Source organism: Sparus aurata, chromosome 19 (genome assembly GCF_900880675.1).
Source record: "Sparus aurata chromosome 19, fSpaAur1.1, whole genome shotgun sequence".
NCBI lineage: Eukaryota > Metazoa > Chordata > Actinopteri > Spariformes > Sparidae > Sparus > Sparus aurata.
In genome coordinates, this window is record NC_044205.1 from 27,026,288 (window position 1) to 27,045,229 (window position 18,942).

The window sequence follows — 18,942 nt, forward strand, 5'->3', positions numbered from 1 at the left end:
ACTAATCTAAACCAGCCTGCAGTGGAAATGATCTTTGCCCACCAGTCCTCGTCAATGTTCACATTCAGATCCCTCTGTCATGTCAGACTAAGATTCTCATAGTTACCGTACATAGAATTCACAATTATCATATAAATAGGGACAGTGTGACATCTCGTCCTGTGTTTGTGTGATTCTACGGTGCAGCAGATTAGACTACGATGGGCAACCAGAGTCTCGTTAATCGATGGGAAACACTGTATATTTAGTGAAACAGCTCATGATTGTCCCAGGAAGGGTGGACTGGACTCCCCTGTCCCCCCTTAACATCCACTGATGGTGGTCGTTGTTGCAGTAGTAATAGTAGTCGTGCTATTTATAGTAGTAACACAAGTTATTGCTACAAGGAGCAAGTAGCAGAAGTAGTCAGGGGTGGAAAGTAACTGAGTACTCAAGGACTGTACTTCAGTGCAGTTTTGAGGCACTTGTACTTCTCCTGAATATTTAAATGTCACTCTGCCGTATACATTTACTGCACTACGCTGGAAGTATTTGAGGTTTTACTGCAGGACCTTTACCTGACGGCTGTTAGCCTACAAGTTGTTTTACATGCACAACATGATCTGTGCTCTGATGTTTTTCATCCAGGATTATTGCACTCTTTCCATTTAGCCAGCAGCTGGAGTTAGATTTCACACAACAGCTGCCGATCTTATACAAAACGATGGATTGTCATTTCCAACCTCTTTGACTCGTGACTCCGTATGAAGAAGCAGAATCTAGTCGGGGCTCCTTGTCAAACATCAGAGGTCTGTTAGTTGTTAGCAGCCCCCCTCTGAACCTCTGTGATCCATTAAATACCAGAACTGCTGAGCTGTTTCTTAATTGATGACATTGATCAACACAAGTGGAACCATCAAAATAATGTTTAATTAATGTTTTGCTTATTACAGAAATATAACAATTTGACTTTAAATGTAATTTTTATTTCTGTCCATGTATTTGTCAGGGATTATTAGAATAAAAACTCTCACACAAACAGAGGAGATTAATTTTAACAGAGTTAGTATTTTTTTTCCAACTGCAGTCGAAACACATATCAATTACTAACATTTGGAATGTGTTACATTTAGAGAAAGTGATCCCATATCATAACATTTCTTAGTGATGTAACATTCAGTTCAACAGTCGTTCTTTCTACAAACAATGCAATCTGTCCCAGAATATAATGAGATTCATATGCAATGAAAAATATAAACATTCAGAATAAAGAACAGAGATAAAAGAAATAATCTTGCACAGATGAATATGATGCTGCAGACTTCTTCATTCTGACATCAACCTCCATTTAACAGTATCATGCGAAAATAAACGGGCGTTCTTCATCATTCAACAACCAGTAATTGTATAAACACAGACTGACTGAATCAGAAGAAGAAAGACAGAATGTGATGCAGACTCACATCCAGGTTCCAGGTGGAGGAGGTGTCTGAGTGTGGAGCAGAAGGAGTGGAGAAGTGTCAGTGTGTCTGCAGAGACTGTGTAGAAGGACAGAGCAGCAGCAGAGCAGTCCAGATACACTGATGATACTCTGTCACATCCAGAGGAACACAGGGAGGATGCTGGACTGGACATTGTGTGTGACAGTGGAGCTGATCTCAGAGCAGTTCACACTGCAGCACTGACAGTCATCTCCACTTGTTGTGATTGGTCCGTCAGTCACTGCTGGATGAAGCTCTCCTCTCCACTCCACCTCCCAGTAACACGGCCCAGTCAGAGCCTCTCCACCCACCAGCTGATGGTGCTGCTTCAACCTCTCTGGATCATCAGGACACAGCTGATCCTCGCAACACCTCCACCTTTCTCATCACTATGCCAGAGATCAGTTCCACCTGATGAGAGAAGCAGAGAGACAGCAAAAGTGATGAATGAGTGTTTACAGAGACTCCCTCCATCAGCTGTCAGTCAGTGATATAAAGACCAGCAGGACTTCAGTCCTGTTCAGACCACAAGTGGAGCGGCTGTGTAGCGTAGCCAGCTTCCTTTCAGCTTCATGTTAACGTGTTGGAGTGAAGCTCACAGACCTGCAGACACTTTGGACATCAAGTCTGTTTACTCTGCAGGTTTCACTGAAGGACACAGTGGAAATAAACTGCTGACAGTCCCTGAACGCATCATTACCGCAGGAACACAGATACTCACAGCTCACTTTAATGATGATTTACTGCTGTTAAAAACCAGAGTCTCACTCACATTTAAAGATTTCGTTTATTTTGGAAACATTACATGACAAATATGTAAATATGGAGTCTGTTATAAAATATTTGGACAAGTGAAATGACACATGGGCAGATATAAATATAACGTTAAAGGTCCTACATTGAACAGTAAAAACATCAGCTGTGGTTCAACAGAGGTTCTGGTCTGTATACAGACCACATGGTTACTAAATGTAATGATGGTTCTCTGAAATAAGAGCCTTCGGTCAGACTGATCTGAGAGCTGTGACAAAGATGAACTGATGAGTTCTTCAGTGTTGAAATGAGAGAACAAACACTTTGAAATCAGATTTGATGCTCCGACAGTTTGATGAATGAGGACACTGTCTCTATACACCCTGTGATGCTGTCAGCTGTGATCCAACTTTATTTCCCCTAGAAATGAACACAACAACAACAGTCGTCTTCACATCAACTCAAACACACCATCACAACAAGCTTCTGGCTCGTCTGATTGGCTGACTGTTCTCCTCTCACAGCTTCACTGAGGAAAGCAGGAAATACTGGATCTTTACTTTGATACTGTGTTTAGTCCAATACTGCTGAAACAAGCATGAACTGACTCCAACCCTCTACTGACCTCAGAGTCTCCAGTCTACAGTCTGGACTCTCCTTCAGATCGCACAGCAGCTTCATGTCTGAATCCTGCAGTTTGTTGACACTCAGGTCCAGCTCTCTCAGATGGGAGGGGTTGGACTTCAGAGCTGAGGCCAGAGAAGCACAGCTGATCTCTGACAAACTGCACCACCTCAATCTGAAAAAAGAATAAATGATGCAAGTTTAGAAGACAATTTTCCTGCTTGAAATCATTCAGTGATTAAAAATCTGTTCAAACAGAAAATGAGAAAATGGAAACTCCAAACATCTGAACCCAACAGGACGCAGGTTAAAACCTCTAAAATACAAAAGGTGACAAAGAGCTCTCATTATCTCATCCATTATTGTGTTTATGTATTTTATTGTCACTTTCTTAAAAACATGATGTGGAATATAAGATGACGATCAAGAGTTCAGTGAATTATTGAATTATTCAGTGTATATTTTTCTCTTTATCCGAAGGTTTTAAATGTGCAGCTCAACACTGCTCTGCCACAGTCAATTAAACAACTGGAAAAGAAAATAGACTTTATCATTGAGATAGTCAGTGTGGATCAGAATTAATAAAAACAAAGTTTCCAAACATGCAAATATATCAGGATGGATTCTGGGGAAGAGTAAACAAAAGACATCTACTGTGTTTATTTATTTTCTGGAAAAGTGGAGTCAGAAAATCAAATCATCTTTAGTTTAAACTATTCAGTCAATATAAGCATCATATAGCTTCATAAATCTATCATTATCATTCATTTAAAAAAACTTGATATCCAGTGTAGATGTTTCTTGTTATATGAAGGTTTTAAATGTGCAGCTCAACATTAAGATACTCAGTGAGGATCAGTATAATACCAGCCTGATGTCTGCAGTTTAGTGTCACCACAACTTTCACATCATCTTAATCTGAGCACAGAAGTAAAACATGTTGTCTGACCTCAGAGTCTCCAGTCTGCAGTCTGGACTCTGCAGAAAATCACACAGCAGCTTCACTCCTGAATCCTTCAGGTTGTTTCCATTCAGGTCCAGCTCTCTCAGATGGGAGGGGTTGGACTTCAGAGCTGAGGCCAGAGAAGCACAGCTGATCTCTGACAAACTGCAGTCCTTCAATCTGAATAAAGAATAAATGATGTAAGTTTAGAAGACAATGTTCCTGCTTGTTTTTTTTTTTTTACCCAAACCCGATCCGAGTCCTTCAATATTTAGTATCTGCCGATACCGAGTCCTGATCCGATACTCAGCCTAAACTAATATTTTCCTGGATAATACAGCTGCATTAAGAAAAAAGGCACCTGCATCCAAGCTATTCCTAATAGGTTCTTTTATTTTGTTAAAACATAGTATATACTTTCATATGGCTCTTTCTTATTCTGCATGCTACTCCAACATTGGCCTCCACCTTCCTTGTGTCAGCAGGTGAGTGTGTGATGCTGCACTGTGACAGCAGACCCTTTTGTACAGCCAGCTGAAGTGTGTGAGACGCAGCCCATGCTTGGTTCCTCCATATCATCCACTGCTTTTTCATATTCCTTACGTTGTCATGTAAAATGACGTGGACACGTTGCTTGTCTATTTCACAGCGTTCAGCATCTCCTCGATTACCTGTTTTACACACTCTGCTGTACGAGACCCACGAAGCCAGCGCGCATACCGAAATGTTGTAACTGGAAAGTGGAGTCAATGTGATGTAATGCAGAGATGGAAGGGCATACTGGGGATTCAAAAACTCCAGATGACAAAGAAAATCCTGATCCTTTACGACTGAGATGAGCTGGTTATCCAGAGCGATTAATTCAATTACCTTCTCTGTAATATTTGTGGCCATGTCGCTGTCTTGAGGATATTTCTCTTTCCTTTTGAAAGTATCCGCGAGTGTTTGCTGCTTCGGTCTCCTTGCCTGTACTGCTCGAGTGAACACATATTTTTTTATATGCCGAATCAAATGAGTAGTATTAAATACAGCTCCATGAAACGGTCATATTGCAGATGTTACATATCGCCGTTGGACTGCTTTCACTTTCTAATTTAACTTATTCCCACACTGCAGACATGTTATCCACAGGTTTGCCAGAGTAACGCCACACGCGCGTCTGAGTTCTGCCACAAATTGTGCTCTGATGTTAAAAAAAAACGTTAAAAATGACGACTCCGATCAGTGGAAAAATGCCCGGATCAGGACATCTCTATTGTAAATATGTCAGGATGAATTCTGGGGAAATTTGAACAAAAGTAAATCTATAAAATCAAATTCTCTTCAGTTTGAACTAATGTGAGTATCATATAGTTTTATAAAACTGAAGGAAAAAGAAAATACTGAATGTGTTGTTGTCTGTTTTTCTGTTTTGAAACAGAGATAGCTTATTTATCAATTGTGTTTATGTATTTTATTGTCACTTTCTTAAAAACATGATGTGGAATATAAGATGATGATTAAGAGCTGAAATCACAGTGAATTATTCAGTGAAGATTTTTCTCTTGATATGAAGATTTTAAATGTGCAGCTCAACACTGCTCTCCTAAAGATTCTTAGTGCAAAGAGTTGCTCCTAGTGGCCAAATTCTAAGAAAATTCTTAGAATCATGATGTTTTCTTAGAATTTCCCCTAAAAGTGAAGATTAGATCCTAGTAAAGATAAAATCTATTCCTAAAGAATCCTAGCTCTTAAGAGAGCTCCTAAGGTGAGATCTGTTAAGAGCACGGAAGAGGACTTTTAGCAGCTTAGGAGTTCCCCAAGCAGAGGACAAAATGCAGACGGAAGAGGCAGGAGAGATATTCTCCAAACACTGGATGACAGTGAATTAATGAAATGCTACAGATTGGATTGTGCAGGAATCATGTTTGTGGTTTATCTCATTAGAGATGCACTTACTTCTCCAACCCAACGCCACAATGCAATACCACCCAAAATGAAAGTCATCACAACACTGCTTCTTATAGGCCGGTCAGCAATCACAGACATTGATGAAAGCTGAGCCATGTTAACCTCGTTAATACCAAATTGAGTTGAAATGTTGAAAGTGAAAAAATTACCAGCATGGCAATTATCATAAGCAAATAAATATAACTATCACTATGTGAATTCTGTGCAAGTTGGCCTAAGTTTTCACACATTTTGTAGGATAATTTAAAAATATAGCTTACTATTCATTTAACAGATATTTTCTTTTATGTGAAATATTATTTACAATTACACAGTCTTCATAAGATTAGATTCTATGATTAAGTTTATCGAGGGTCCATCCTTTGCCCATTGTCACCAAAAGTATATTTTTTATCAAGCTTTTAGGATCAACCAATCACAGCTTTTGAAATGATGACTCATACCTAGCAACGGGGTCAACCACACCTCCTCACTAAGATAGGAGTTTCTGTCCATTCCTTGCTCAGAGTTCTCTGAGAATGTTCTGGAATCACTCCTAAGCTAAGACTCCTTGCTAGGAATTTTTAGGTTAAGTTAGGAGCTCTCTGAGAGGATTCTCAGAATCTTTAGGAATACGGGCCCTGGTTTGTTACTTAATATTTCTGCACCTCTCTGGCTTGCCTTTGACCAGGACATTCTCCATAAGCAGCTCTATGTTCACCACCACAGTTGCAGCATCTGATTTTTGCGTCTTGGCCACACTTTCCATATTCATGTTCACCTGCACATCTTGGTTTTCCTTCACATTGTCCTGCAGTGTGTCCCATTCTCTGACACCTGAAACATGATAATGGTGCCGGGATAAACTCTCTCACATCACAGCTCAAATATCCCATTCTTTCTTTCTTAGACTCTCTGTTTTCAAACTGGAGGACTACTGACAGACTGTCTGGTTTCAGGCACTTTCTTTGCGTTTGCAAATTTCACCAACTTTCCCCCTTTTACTTCTTGAGCTATCTCATCCATCGACATTGCAAAGGAACATCATAAATAACACCTCTAAGCTTTGATCATTTTCCATGTCGCCGCCTCCAAGCCAGAAGCTTTACTACCAGAGCTGTCCCTCCTAGCTGTCCTGTTTCTACTGACATCCTGCCATGGCATAATATCACTATCTCCATCTTTACTGTCACCCATGATGGTTACAGTCACTGTACAGTTTGTGCTAATCCACCAATACTCAGTTCACTTCTCTCTCGCAATCTCGTTCTCCAAACAATTATCTCTCTCACATCTTCTTACCTCTTTCCATTTCTTCGTCTGTGGTCTTAGCCTTCCTTAGTTAATACTTCCCCATATATTTAATGATAAAATTGATTTGTAAAGTACTCCAAAATGCCAAAAGAACCGGATCCTTCTGGGAGCCCTCAGATTATGCTACCGTCAGTCTCGCCGCCATAATAACTGTAAATCTCACATCTATTTTACTTTTAATTCATTTGCATTTTCTAATGAAAAGTGGAGTCAGAAAATAATCTTCAGTTTAAACTATTCAGACAGTATAAGCATCATATAGCTTCATAAAACGATCATTAGCATTTTTGTTTCTTCTTATATGAAGGTTTTAAATGAGCAGCTCAACATTAAGATACTCATTGAGGATCAGTATAATATCAGCCTGTTGTCTGCAGTTTAGTGTCACCACAACTTTCACATCATCTTAATCTGAGCACAGAAGTAAAACCTGTTGTCTGACCTCAGAGTCTCCAGTCTGCAGTCTGGACTCTGCAGAAAATCACACAGCAGCTTCACTCCTGAATCCTTCAGGACGTTGTTACTCAGGTTCAGCTCTCTCAGGTGGGAGGGGTTGGACTGTAGAGCTGAGGTCAGAGAAGCACAGCTGATCTCTGACAAACTGCAGTACTCCAATCTGAATAAAGAATAAATGATGTAAGTTAAGAGGACAATGTTCCCGCTTGAAATCATTCAGTGATTAATAATCTGTTCAAAAAGAAAATAAGAAAATGAAAACTCAAAACATCTGAACCCAACAGGATGCAGGGTAAAACCTCTAAAATACAAAAGGTGACGAAGAGCTCTCATTAATATTAATGACAACGTGCTGCTGCTTTAATAATGACATCATGACTTCACCTCTTAAACTCTGCAGCTCCACCAGTGGCTTCATCTATACAAACTCATGTTGTGAAGCCAAACTAATAAAAACTCACTAAAACTGATTTTAGATTCAATTCAAGATCACAAAGTTTCCAAAGCTGCAAATGTGTCAGGATGAATTCTGGGGAAATGTGAACAAAAGTCATTTGTATTCTGGCTGTAGTGACATAAGATCTTTAAAAATAAAATTACTGTGCTGTTAAAGACAAATCATTGCAGTGATAAATATAAATATTCCAGCCAACAGAATCAAATGCCTTTTCAGTGTCAAGGCTGAGAGCAACAGATTTATCTTTAGTTTTGCTCAGATGTTTCAGTAAAGTGTAAAACCCGTCTTACATCATCTTGTGTCTGTCTGTTCTTGAGGACCCCGGTTTGGTCGTCATCCATTATGTCAGGAAGTAAGTTCCCTTGGCCTACGCCCATAGAGTAAAGCTGGATTTGGTCCCAGTAAGCCCCGCAACCCCTCAGGGGGAAAAAAAAAGCGGCAACATCCCGCGACCCTCACGGATAAGCGGAAAGGGAACGGAACGTATTTGTTCCATATGTTTAATTTCTTGGGCTTTGAGTTCTTGTAGTCTTTTATTTGTTTCTGCTTTTCCTTCTTTGTAACAAAAAACCACATTATAATTTTTCCCCCGATTACTGCTTTGACTGCATCCCACATGTTACCTGTGGAAACTTTATCATTGTAATTAATTATAATGGATTTCATCTTGGTGGCTTCCATTATGTAAACTTGCAAACTTCTTACACAATATCTCAGCTGTTTGCTTGTTTGTAGTTGCCAGATATTCCCCATCTACCAGCAGTAGAATTTTAACATATTTACTTTTTCCACTCATCTGTTTAACCATTGCCCAAATGTCACTAAGTTTAATTTCACATCAGGTTTCACTCTCAGATCAGCCACAACGTTCTTGAACTCTCATCAGTTGGCAACTAAACTTCTGTCATTCCATTGTAGGATATGGATTACCAGAAGGATGATACTAATTACCTTGAGACAGTCCATCATAGTTAGTCAGGTTCAACATTTCATGTATCAGTTCAGCTGTAATTTCTTTAAACCCCAGGATCTCTACAGCTGCCTCAACAATTGTCTTGATTCTATCACTTTTCCTCTTTTGCTGCATTGCAACATTCACAGTCTTGCAGATGAAAGCAACAAAACAAATTTTGTCCACAATCAGTGTATCTTCATTAATCTTCTCTGTGAATGGATTTGGCGTAGGAAGCAGAATCTCTCTTTGTTGGTTCTCAGACTCGCTTGCACTATTCATGACGTGCACAGCACTGAGTCTGGCTCGCTCACTTTCCTTTCCTTTTTTACCTGCGTCGCTATAAGACACCTGGTTTGTTACTTTATATTTCTGTACCTCTCTGGCTTGCCTTTGAACAGGACTCCTTCCATAAGCAGCTCTATGTTCACCACCACAGTTACAGCATCTGATTTTTGCATCTTGGCCCCACTTTCCATATTCATGTTCACCTGCACATCTTAGTTTTCCTTTACATTGTCCTGCATATGTCCCATTCTCTGGCACTTGAAACATGGTAATGGTGATTAACTCTCTGACATCACAGCTCAAATATCCCATTTATATCCCACAACTTTCTTAGACTCACTGTTTTCAAACTGGAGGACTACTGACTGTCTGATTCCAGGCACTTTCTTTTGCGTTTGCAGCTTTCACCATCTTTCCCCCTTTTACTTCTTGAGCTATCTCATCCATCGACATTGCCAAAGGAACATCATAAATAACACCTCTAAGCTTTGATCATTTTCCTGGGATGTGAGCACTGATTTTGTCTCCATCTAATGTATCTGCTCTGAGGAACTGATCTCTTTGCATCTGATCTCAAGTATTTAGCAAACGTGATGTTCCACATTTCTTTTTCAAATGCTTTTGATGGTTTTAAATGTGCAGCTCCACATTAAGATACTCAGTGAGGATCAGTATAATATCAGCCTGATGTCTGCAGTTTAGTGTCACCACAAATTTCATATCATCTTGATCTGAGCACAGAAGTAAAACATGTTGTCTGACCTCAGAGTCTCCAGTCTGCATTCTGGACTCTGCAGAAAATCACACAGGTGATTCACTCCTGAATCCTTCAGCTTGTTGTAACTCAGCTCCAGCTCTCTCAGATGGGAGGGGTTGGACTTCAGAGCTGAGGCCAGAGAAGCACAGCTGATCTCTGACAGACTGCAGCTCCCCAATCTGAAAAAAGAATAAATGATGTAAGTTTAGAAGACAATGTTCCTGCTTGAAATCATTCAAGGTCACGGTTCGATTCGATTCTCGATTTTCACATGTATTTTTTTCGAAGCAAAGGTTCATTCTCTTAACAAAGAGAAGTGAACATATATCTCCAACCCTTGCTGCTCTCCACTGGCTGCCCGTGAGATTTATAATTTTCAGTTTTTTACCCATGTTGCAGGCCTCCAAGCCAGAAGCTGCACTACCAGAGCTGTCACTGCTATTTGTCCTCTTTCTACTGACATCCTGCCATGGCATAATACCACTATCTCCATCCGTACTGTCACCCATGATGGTACAGTCACTGTACAGTTTGTGCTAATCCACCAATACTCAGTTCACTTCTCTCTCGCAATCACGTTCTCCAAACAATTCTCTCTCTCACACCTTCTTACCTCTTTCCATTTCTTCGTCTGTGGTCTTAGCCTTCCTTAGTTTATACTTCCCCATATATTTTATGATAAAACTGGTGTGTAAAGTACTCCGAAATGCTAAAAGAACCGGATACTTCTGGGAGCTCTCACATTATGCTACCGTCAGGCTCAACACCATAATAACTGTAAATCTACTTCACTTTTTATTTTTACCTTAAACTTTTAAGGAAAAGTGTAGTCAGAAAATCAAATTATCTTCAGTTTAAACTATTCAGTCAGTATGAGCATCATATAGCTTCATAAATCACTTTCATTTATTTTTTAAAAAATCTTGACATCCAGTGTAGATGTTTCATGTTATATGAAGGTTTTAAATGAGCAGCTCCACATTAAGATACTCAGTGAGGATCAGTATAATATCAGCCTGATGTCTGCAGTTTAGTGTCACCACAACTTTCACATCATCTTAATCTGAGCACAGAAGTAAAACATGTTGTCTGACCTCAGAGTCTCCAGTCCGCAGTCTGGACTCTGCAGAAAATCACACAGGTGATTCACGTCTGAATCCTTCAGGTTGTGGTTTCCCCTCAGGTTCAGCTCTCTCAGATGGGAGGGGTTGGACTTTAGAACTGAGGCCAGAGAAGCACAGCTGATCTCTGACAAACTGCAGCACTCCAATCTGAATAAAGAATAAATCATTTAAGTTTAGAAGACAATGTTCCCGCTTGAAATCATTTAGTGATTAATAATCTGTTCAAAAAGAAAATAAGAAAATGAAAACTCAAAACATCTGAACCCAACAGGATGCAGGTTAAAACCTCTAAAATACAAAAGGTGACGAAGAGCTCTCATTAATATTAATGACAACGTGCTGCTGCTTTAATAATGACATCATGACTTCACCTCTTAAACTCTGCCGATCCACCAGTGGCTCCATCTATACAAACTCATGTTGTGAAGCCAAACTAATAAAATTCACTTAAACTGATTTTAGATTCAATTAAAGATCACAAAGTTTCCAAAGCTGCAAATACGTCAGGATGAATTCTGGGGAAAAGTGAACAAAAGTAAATCCATAAAATCAAAGTCTCTTCAGTTTGAACTAGTGTGAGTATCATATAGTTTAATAAAACTGATGGAAAAAGAAAATACTGAATATTTGTTTTTGTGTGTTCGTTGAAACAGAGATAATTTATTCATTAATTGTGTTCATGTGTTTTATTGTCACTTTCTCATAAAAAGATGTGGAATATAAGATAACGATCAGGAGAGGATTTAATTTTTAAAAAAAATCTTGACATCCAGTGTAGATGATTGTTCTAATACGAAGGTTTTAAATGTGCAGCTCCACATTAAGATACTCAGTGAGGATCAGTATAATATCAGCCTGATGTCTGCAGTTTAGTGTCCACATCTTTTACATCATCTTAATCTGAGCACAGAAGTAAAACATGTTGTCTGACCTCAGAGTCTCCAGTCTGCAGTCTGGACTCTGCAGAAAATCACACAGCAGCTTCACCCCTGAATCCTTTAGGTTGTAGTTGTTCCAGCTCAGGTCCAGCTCTCTCAGATGGGAGGGGTTGGACTTCAGAGCTGAGGCCAGAGAAGCACAGCTGATCTCTGACAAATTGCAGACACTCAATCTGAATAAAGAATAAATAATTTAAGTTTAGAAGACAATGTTCCTGCTTGAAATCATTCAGTGATTAATAATGTGTTCAAAAAGAAAACAAGAATATGGAAACTCAAAACATCTGAACCCAACAGGACGCAGGTTGAAATCTCTAAAATACAAAAGGTGACAAAGAGCTCTCATTAATATTAATGACAACGTGCTGCTGCTTTAATAAAGACGTCGTGACTTCACCTCTTAAACTCTGCAGCTCCACCAGTGGCTCCATCTATACAAACTCATGTTGTGAAGCCAGACTAATAAAAACTCACAGAAACTAATTTCAAATTCAATTCAAGATCACAAAGTTTCCAAAGCTGCAATATGTCAGGATGAGGGGTGTCACGATTCTCCAAATCCTCGATTCGATTGCATTTTCGATGCCAAGGTCACGGTTCGATTGGATTCTCGATTTTCACATGTATTTTTTCTTTTAAGCAAAGGTTCATTCTTTTAACAAAGAGAAGTGAACATATATCTCCAACCCTTGCTGCTCTCCACTGGCTGCCCGTGAGTTTTATAATTGATTTCAAGATTTTATTAATTGTTATTAAGCACTGAATGGTCAGGCTCCTACCTATATCTGTGGCCTGCTTTTACCCTACGAGCCTGAACACTGCCTGAGATCCGCCGGCACAGCTTTGCTTCTGGTCTCGAGGTCCAGTCTCATCACAAAAGGTGACCGGGGCCTTCGCTGTCCGCAGTCCACAGTTGTGAAACTCCCTGCCTGCCGATCTCAGGCAGGCAAGCAGGCAGTGGCTTCTTATAAATCTCTCTAAAGATTCACTTTTATCGATTGGCCTTCTCTTAATTTTGTTTTATTATCGTTGCATGATTACTTTGTTGAGGTTGTGTGATTTTAAATTTCTAATTTTTAAGTCCAATTTTATTTTTCTTGACGGTTTTATTATGTCATTGTCAGGCTTGTATTTGTCATGTTTTTATTGCTGTTGTACAGCACCTTGTAACTTGTTTTTGAAAGGTTCTATATAAATAAAGTTATTATTATTATTATTAGGTTGCTATGCCATTTTTAGACTAGACTTTTATGCAATATAATATTTGACCCACACTACATTGTCAAATTTAAAGCATCTATTAACAACTTCAGTAAAAGGGGAGCGGGTTCTAGTTTTGTCGATGGGTCTCTTGCATCTGCAGTTGCCACTGTTGCAAGAGTGACGTAGCCCCGCCCCTTTCAGGAACAGGGTGGTGTGTCAGGTGTGTGAGGTGTGTGTGCCATGAGTGGAGCTATGGGTGGGTCTGGATGTGCACAGGCCCACACAGTGAGATCTAAAAATAAAAAATAAAAAATATTTTTTTTAAAAAGCCCCACATTTTTTTTAATATAATTTGCTTTAAAAGTTTCACTGTGGTTTTTATTTCCTTGAACATTTAAAATTTAATATACAAAAAAGAAAGAAAAACAAACTTAATCTTAAAGTGATGTCTGGCGTGAAACTTAAGTTCACCACCCATCAGAAGGCGGGTTACTGGAGCAGCTGGATACAGCTGTTGGACAATGGCTAAACGGGCTAAAGAGTTATCTTCAAATTTTTCAAAAAAACACGTATGACTGAAGAAAATTTGGACTAGGATGTGCTCAAAGAGGATGGTCATCACAAGGAGTGCTAAGGGAATGAGGGAAACATGTCCTCATCACCATCTCAGGAGACAAGTCATGCTAGCTTTTGTCTAATGAACCAGCTCCAACGGTAGCGTGCACTAATGTTTACAGTGGATGTAACACTATGGCTCTGAGATTTCTTTGTCCAACCGAACCAGTTTGACCCAGAATGGGACCCAGAAGGGGAGGTTCTGTACAGACTCGTTTCAGAATGGTTAGTGTGTCTTAATAGTGTTAGTTTGTTTGTATGTATTGTTACAGTTACTACCGTGTAGCTAATGGCTAACAGCTAGCGAAAGCTGTGTTTGTCTCCAACACAGTCTCCAAACTCTTGGACACTGTTAACATTGTCTCTGTCTCCAGTCTGCGCATGTTTCCAGACTTTTTACTGTGACAACCAAGCTCCCTTGTAATATTATTAACATCAAACTTGCTAACTAGTTAGCCAGTTTCCAGCTGACTTCACCATACTTGTCGGCAACTGTAAATACTATCAAACCGCGGCGAAACTTATGAGTGGCTCGGGTGCAGGTGCTGGTCCGGTATGGTTGGGACTGATCCTTTTATGAGGGTTAGTGTCGAGGCAAAGCCAGCTTTGTAGTTACTGACACTCGTTACTGAAGCAGTAAAATGTGAAGTGGTTAGCATACACACACAAGCTAACACGAACCGCAGCCGGCACGTTGTCAGAAAATGAAACACAACCACTGTCCCTTCTGTTGTTCTGTAGCTGGGACAGATTATAGGCACAACTAGTGTGAGTATCATATAGTTTTATGAAACTGACGGAAGAAGAAAATACAGAATATTTGTTGTTGTCTGTTTGTTGAAACAGAGATAACTTATATATTATTGTTTCTATATTTTATTATCACTTTCTTAAAAATATGATGTGGAATAAATGATGACGATCAAGAGTTGAAGAGGATCACAGTGAATTATCCGGTGTAGATTTTTCTCTTTATATAAATCATTTTTCATTTTTCCCTTTATATATTTTTTTTTTTGGGGGGGGGTCAGAAAATAAAATAGTCAAATTATTTTCTAAGCATCATAGAGCTTCATACATCTATGATCCCTCACAAGCACAGCTGATCTCTAATGAACTGCAGTTAATCAATCTGAATGAAGAATAAATGATGTAGATAAAAATCCATTTATATTCCAATCAATGTTCAGTTGTTTAATGTGCAGTTCAACATAACTGTGTCCTAATTAATTAGCTAAAATAATTGAATGACTTTGTTTTTGTATTATTGTGTATCATCATATTGTAATGTCAGCCTTCTACATAAATAATATAAATGTCACCACATTCATGTCAACAGATTATCAACATGGAGATGAACTCTACACCCTCTTTAACACCTGTCCCAACACTTTAGTTATGGAAGCAAATTTGTACCATAATTCAAATTCAAATGCATTAGCAGAAATGCTTTTTCATTTTCAGAATGTAGCTGCATTTTTTGACTCATAAATAAAATTAGTAATAAGTCATCCACATTGCATTTTCATTTTCTTCTTCAAGACTGCTCATTTTGTTACACAAAGACAAAGAAAACTGCTTTTTCATTTTCAAGCCCTCCCCCGCAAAAAAAGGTCCAAAATTCAATTTGAATTCTCAATCCCAAGCGGCGCAGGAGAGTGACGTCAGCGGCCTCTCTTCTTCAGTGTTGCCAACATGGCGACTGTCTCGCTAGACTTAGCGACTTTTCAGACCCTCTAAGCGACATTATTTCGAAAAAGCGGGATCAGATCATCGAGAGAAAGGCGAGAAATAGATTATATTGTAATTCACATGCTGCTCAGAGTTATCGCAGTTCCACGCGGCTGCGCAGGCGACGAGCCGTGTGTGTGGGCTGGCTGGGGCAGGTAGGAGCGTGGATCTGATACCGGATAGCTGCCGTTTGCTCTGTTTTGATCTGAAATGTTAGGCGTCTTTAGCACAGGTGAGACCCAGAAGCGGACAGGAGGCTGTAGCTGGATGCAAGGACTGTTTATTGTAACACGAACAAAGTCAGAGCTGGGCAGGTGGAGCGCGCACAGGTGCTGGGAGGTGGAGCGGGGTCTCGTCTCGTCTTCAAGCCCTCCCCCCGCAAAAAGAGGTCCAAAATTCAATATGAATTCGCAATCCCAAGCGGCGCAGGAGAGTGACGTCAGCGGCCTCTCTTCGTCTTCAGCCCCCAGTCTGACCGACCGTGCTACGCATCTACGTTAGGGGGCGGCGGGTTGCTTATTCAACACTGGAGCAAGAGAAGGGACAAGAGGAGAGTGTGAAGGCTGTGTTGGTAGCATAGACTGTCGTACATGTTTTCAGAAACAGCGGGGAAATCACCGCCCTGTCCAGTTCTGTTCTGCGGTCAAGCCAGCCATGGTTCGTGTTTGCTTGGTTAAATCAATTTTTTTCCAGTGCAAAAATGCTCTAACATTTACGGTGATCGCAATGAAGCCGCTCTGAAGAGCTGCTGACAGTGACGGTGGGTCAGACTGCAGTCTCACAGTCAGAAACATGAAACCCACACGGTACTTTACAGTCAGTATTCCCAGTAATAAACTGAAGGTATCAGTGCTGGACCGTACATCAACATCACCCCATATTGGATGTGGCAGCTCAGCCCCTTGAACTAATACAAGTCAATGGAGTGAACTTTATAAAGCTCCTTCTACAAAGTGCTATAAGCTAATGTCTCGCTCTCTCCCACACCCACGCACCTGCAGCGGGTCACAAAATCACTGGCCACTTTATAGCCTCGAGCCTTGCGCCGCCCTGTTGCCAGATGATTTCGTGTACTACACGCGGTATTTGGCTAAGTCATAGTTTTGCCAAGACTAAAGCTTTTGTGCATTAACTTCTACCAGTGTTTCCCCCCCCCAACTCTGCTTTACTCTGCCTCCAACAACCTCCCATGCCACGACCAAGACAAGACCCCGCTCCAGCTCCCAGCACCTCTGCGCGCTCCACCCGCCCAGAGCTCCCCTGTATGCCGACAAGACTTCAAGCTCTCCGGCACCCCGGAGCGTGGCTTCCCCGTGCACACCCCCTCTACTCTGACTTTGTCCGTGTGAGGTGTCGAGAGGACAACACATTCTGACTTACTTAAGTTAGATTCAATCATGACTGACCCACTTAGGTGAATTCAATCATGACCAATTGATTTTCATTGTGTGAATAGAAGTCCAGGAGGTAGCTTCCAACTGTAAGAGGTAAAAGATAACAAATGATTAGGTGCTTAGCTAAGCTTGACCTGCATGTCGAAGGGGAGATGACTAAGCACAGATCAAACTTCTTGTACTTCTGTTAGGTAATTTGGCAAGGGAACCAATCAGAAGAAGTGGGTGACTTTGAGACGAGACTCTTAAAAAAGGCCCTGACAGAAAGGAATGGGGTGGAATTTTGGAAAAACCTCGTAAGAGCACAGGCTGAGGTTTAATGGCGCAGAGGACAAGCATGTTTGGCATTGTTTTGTCCTCAGATTTGATAATATCAGAACGCGGCCGCTTCTGATCTCGGACTCAAGGCATTAGATTTTGTTTAAATAAAGATCGCTCTATTTTCCACCCGGCCTTGCCTCCGCAGTATCCTTTATTATCGAACTACACGCCAACACCTTTGAAGAGGGAAGCCCAGAAACATCAAGTGTTACAATAAACAGTCCTTGCATCCAGCTACAGCCTCCTGTCCGCTTCTGGGTCTCACCTGTGCTAAGACACCTAACATTAACAGATCAAAACAGAGTAAACGGCAGCTATCCGGTATCAGATCCACGCTCCTACCTGCCCCAGTCAGCCCACACACACGGCTCGTCGCCTGCGCAGCCGCATGGAACTGCGATAACTCTGAGCAGCATGTGAATTACAATATAATCTATTTCTCGCCTTTCTCCCGATGATCTGAATAAGTCGCTAAATTTGTCGATAGTCGCTTTTTCGAAATAATGTCGCTTAGAGGGTCTGAAAAGTCGCTAAGTCTAGCGAGACAGTCGCCATGTTGGCAACACTGAAGAAGAGAGGCCGCTGACGTCACTCTCCTGCGCCGCTTGGGATTGAGAATTCAAATTGAATATTGGACCTTTTTTTGCGGGGGAGGGCTTGAAAATGAAAAAGCAGTTTTCTTTGTCTTTGTGTAACAAAATGAGCAGTCTTGAAGAAGAAAATGAAAATGCAATCTGGATGATTTATTATTAATTTTATTTGAGTCAAAAATGCAGCTCTGACTTTGAAATGAAAAAGCATTTCTGCTAATGCATTTTAATTTTCAAATTTGACATTTCAAATTGAATTTTGGTAGCTATTTGCTGGGCCATCTTTGGAATATTAAATCTTAAATGTGCTTTTCTTTATCATTTGAATTAAGTTACAAAATGAGCAGTCTTGAAGAAGAAAATGAAAATGCAATTTGGATGACTTATTACTAATTTTATTTATGAGTCAAAAAAATGCAGCTACATTCTGAAAATGAAAAAGCTGTAAATGCATTTTAATTTGAATTATGGTAGAAATTTGCTTCCATATACAGTATCCATAACAACATAAATCCAATTAGAGTACAGACTGAATTCTACTGACAGAATAAAAAAGAGCGGTTATGAGTTTTGTTCAGACAAACACAGAAAACAAGAAAAGTAAAGGATGTGTAAAAGTTCTGTTACTGATTGACACCAGGTAGATAACACTGCACAAGAGCAAAATACAAGAACTGACCTCAAGATCTGCAGTCTACAGTTTGGACTCTTTAGTCCTGCACATAGCAGATTCACATGTGAATCCTTCATCTCCCTGTTCTGACTCAGGTCCAGCTCTCTCAGATGGGAGGGGTTGGACTTCAAAGCTGAGGCCACGACTTCACAGTGAGTCTCTGAGAGTCCACAATCAGAAAGTCTGTGATGACAGAGAAAATAAAACTGAAGGTCAAATAAAATCTGACACTTTATCTACAAAACAGACATGAACACATTTGACTGTAGCTCAGCTGGTCAGTTGTTCAGCCTGAGCTGGTCAGTCATTGATCACAAGGTTTGTGGACTGAAACTTGAGCTCCTCCTGTCAACATGTCAAAGAGCAAACTAATGATCCCTCAACGGCACTCTTTCTTGCAGTTATTTTGGAGGAAAGACT

At 40.3% G+C, this 18,942-nt stretch overlaps 1 protein-coding gene across 4 annotated transcripts in view; it reads right to left on the minus strand.

Moving 5' to 3' along the window:
* Positions 1 to 890: 890 nt before the first annotated feature.
* Positions 891 to 18,942, minus strand: part of LOC115569878 (NACHT, LRR and PYD domains-containing protein 12-like) — a 94,312-nt gene continuing 76,260 nt past the window's right edge. For 3 of the 4 annotated variants that reach the window (XM_030398080.1, XM_030398081.1, XM_030398082.1), the window contains 7 exons: positions 18,529 to 18,705; positions 11,989 to 12,168; positions 11,028 to 11,204; positions 9,939 to 10,112; positions 7,466 to 7,639; positions 2,839 to 3,012; positions 891 to 1,871 (listed from right to left, as the gene is read on the minus strand). In XM_030398080.1, the coding sequence (XP_030253940.1) occupies positions 1,862 to 1,871; positions 2,839 to 3,012; positions 7,466 to 7,639; positions 9,939 to 10,112; positions 11,028 to 11,204; positions 11,989 to 12,168; positions 18,529 to 18,705 (1,066 nt within the window). In that variant the 3' untranslated portion in view covers positions 891 to 1,861. The remainder of the gene's footprint in view (positions 1,872 to 2,838; positions 3,013 to 7,465; positions 7,640 to 9,938; positions 10,113 to 11,027; positions 11,205 to 11,988; positions 12,169 to 18,528; positions 18,706 to 18,942) is intronic. The other variant, XM_030398083.1, reaches the window with a different exon arrangement.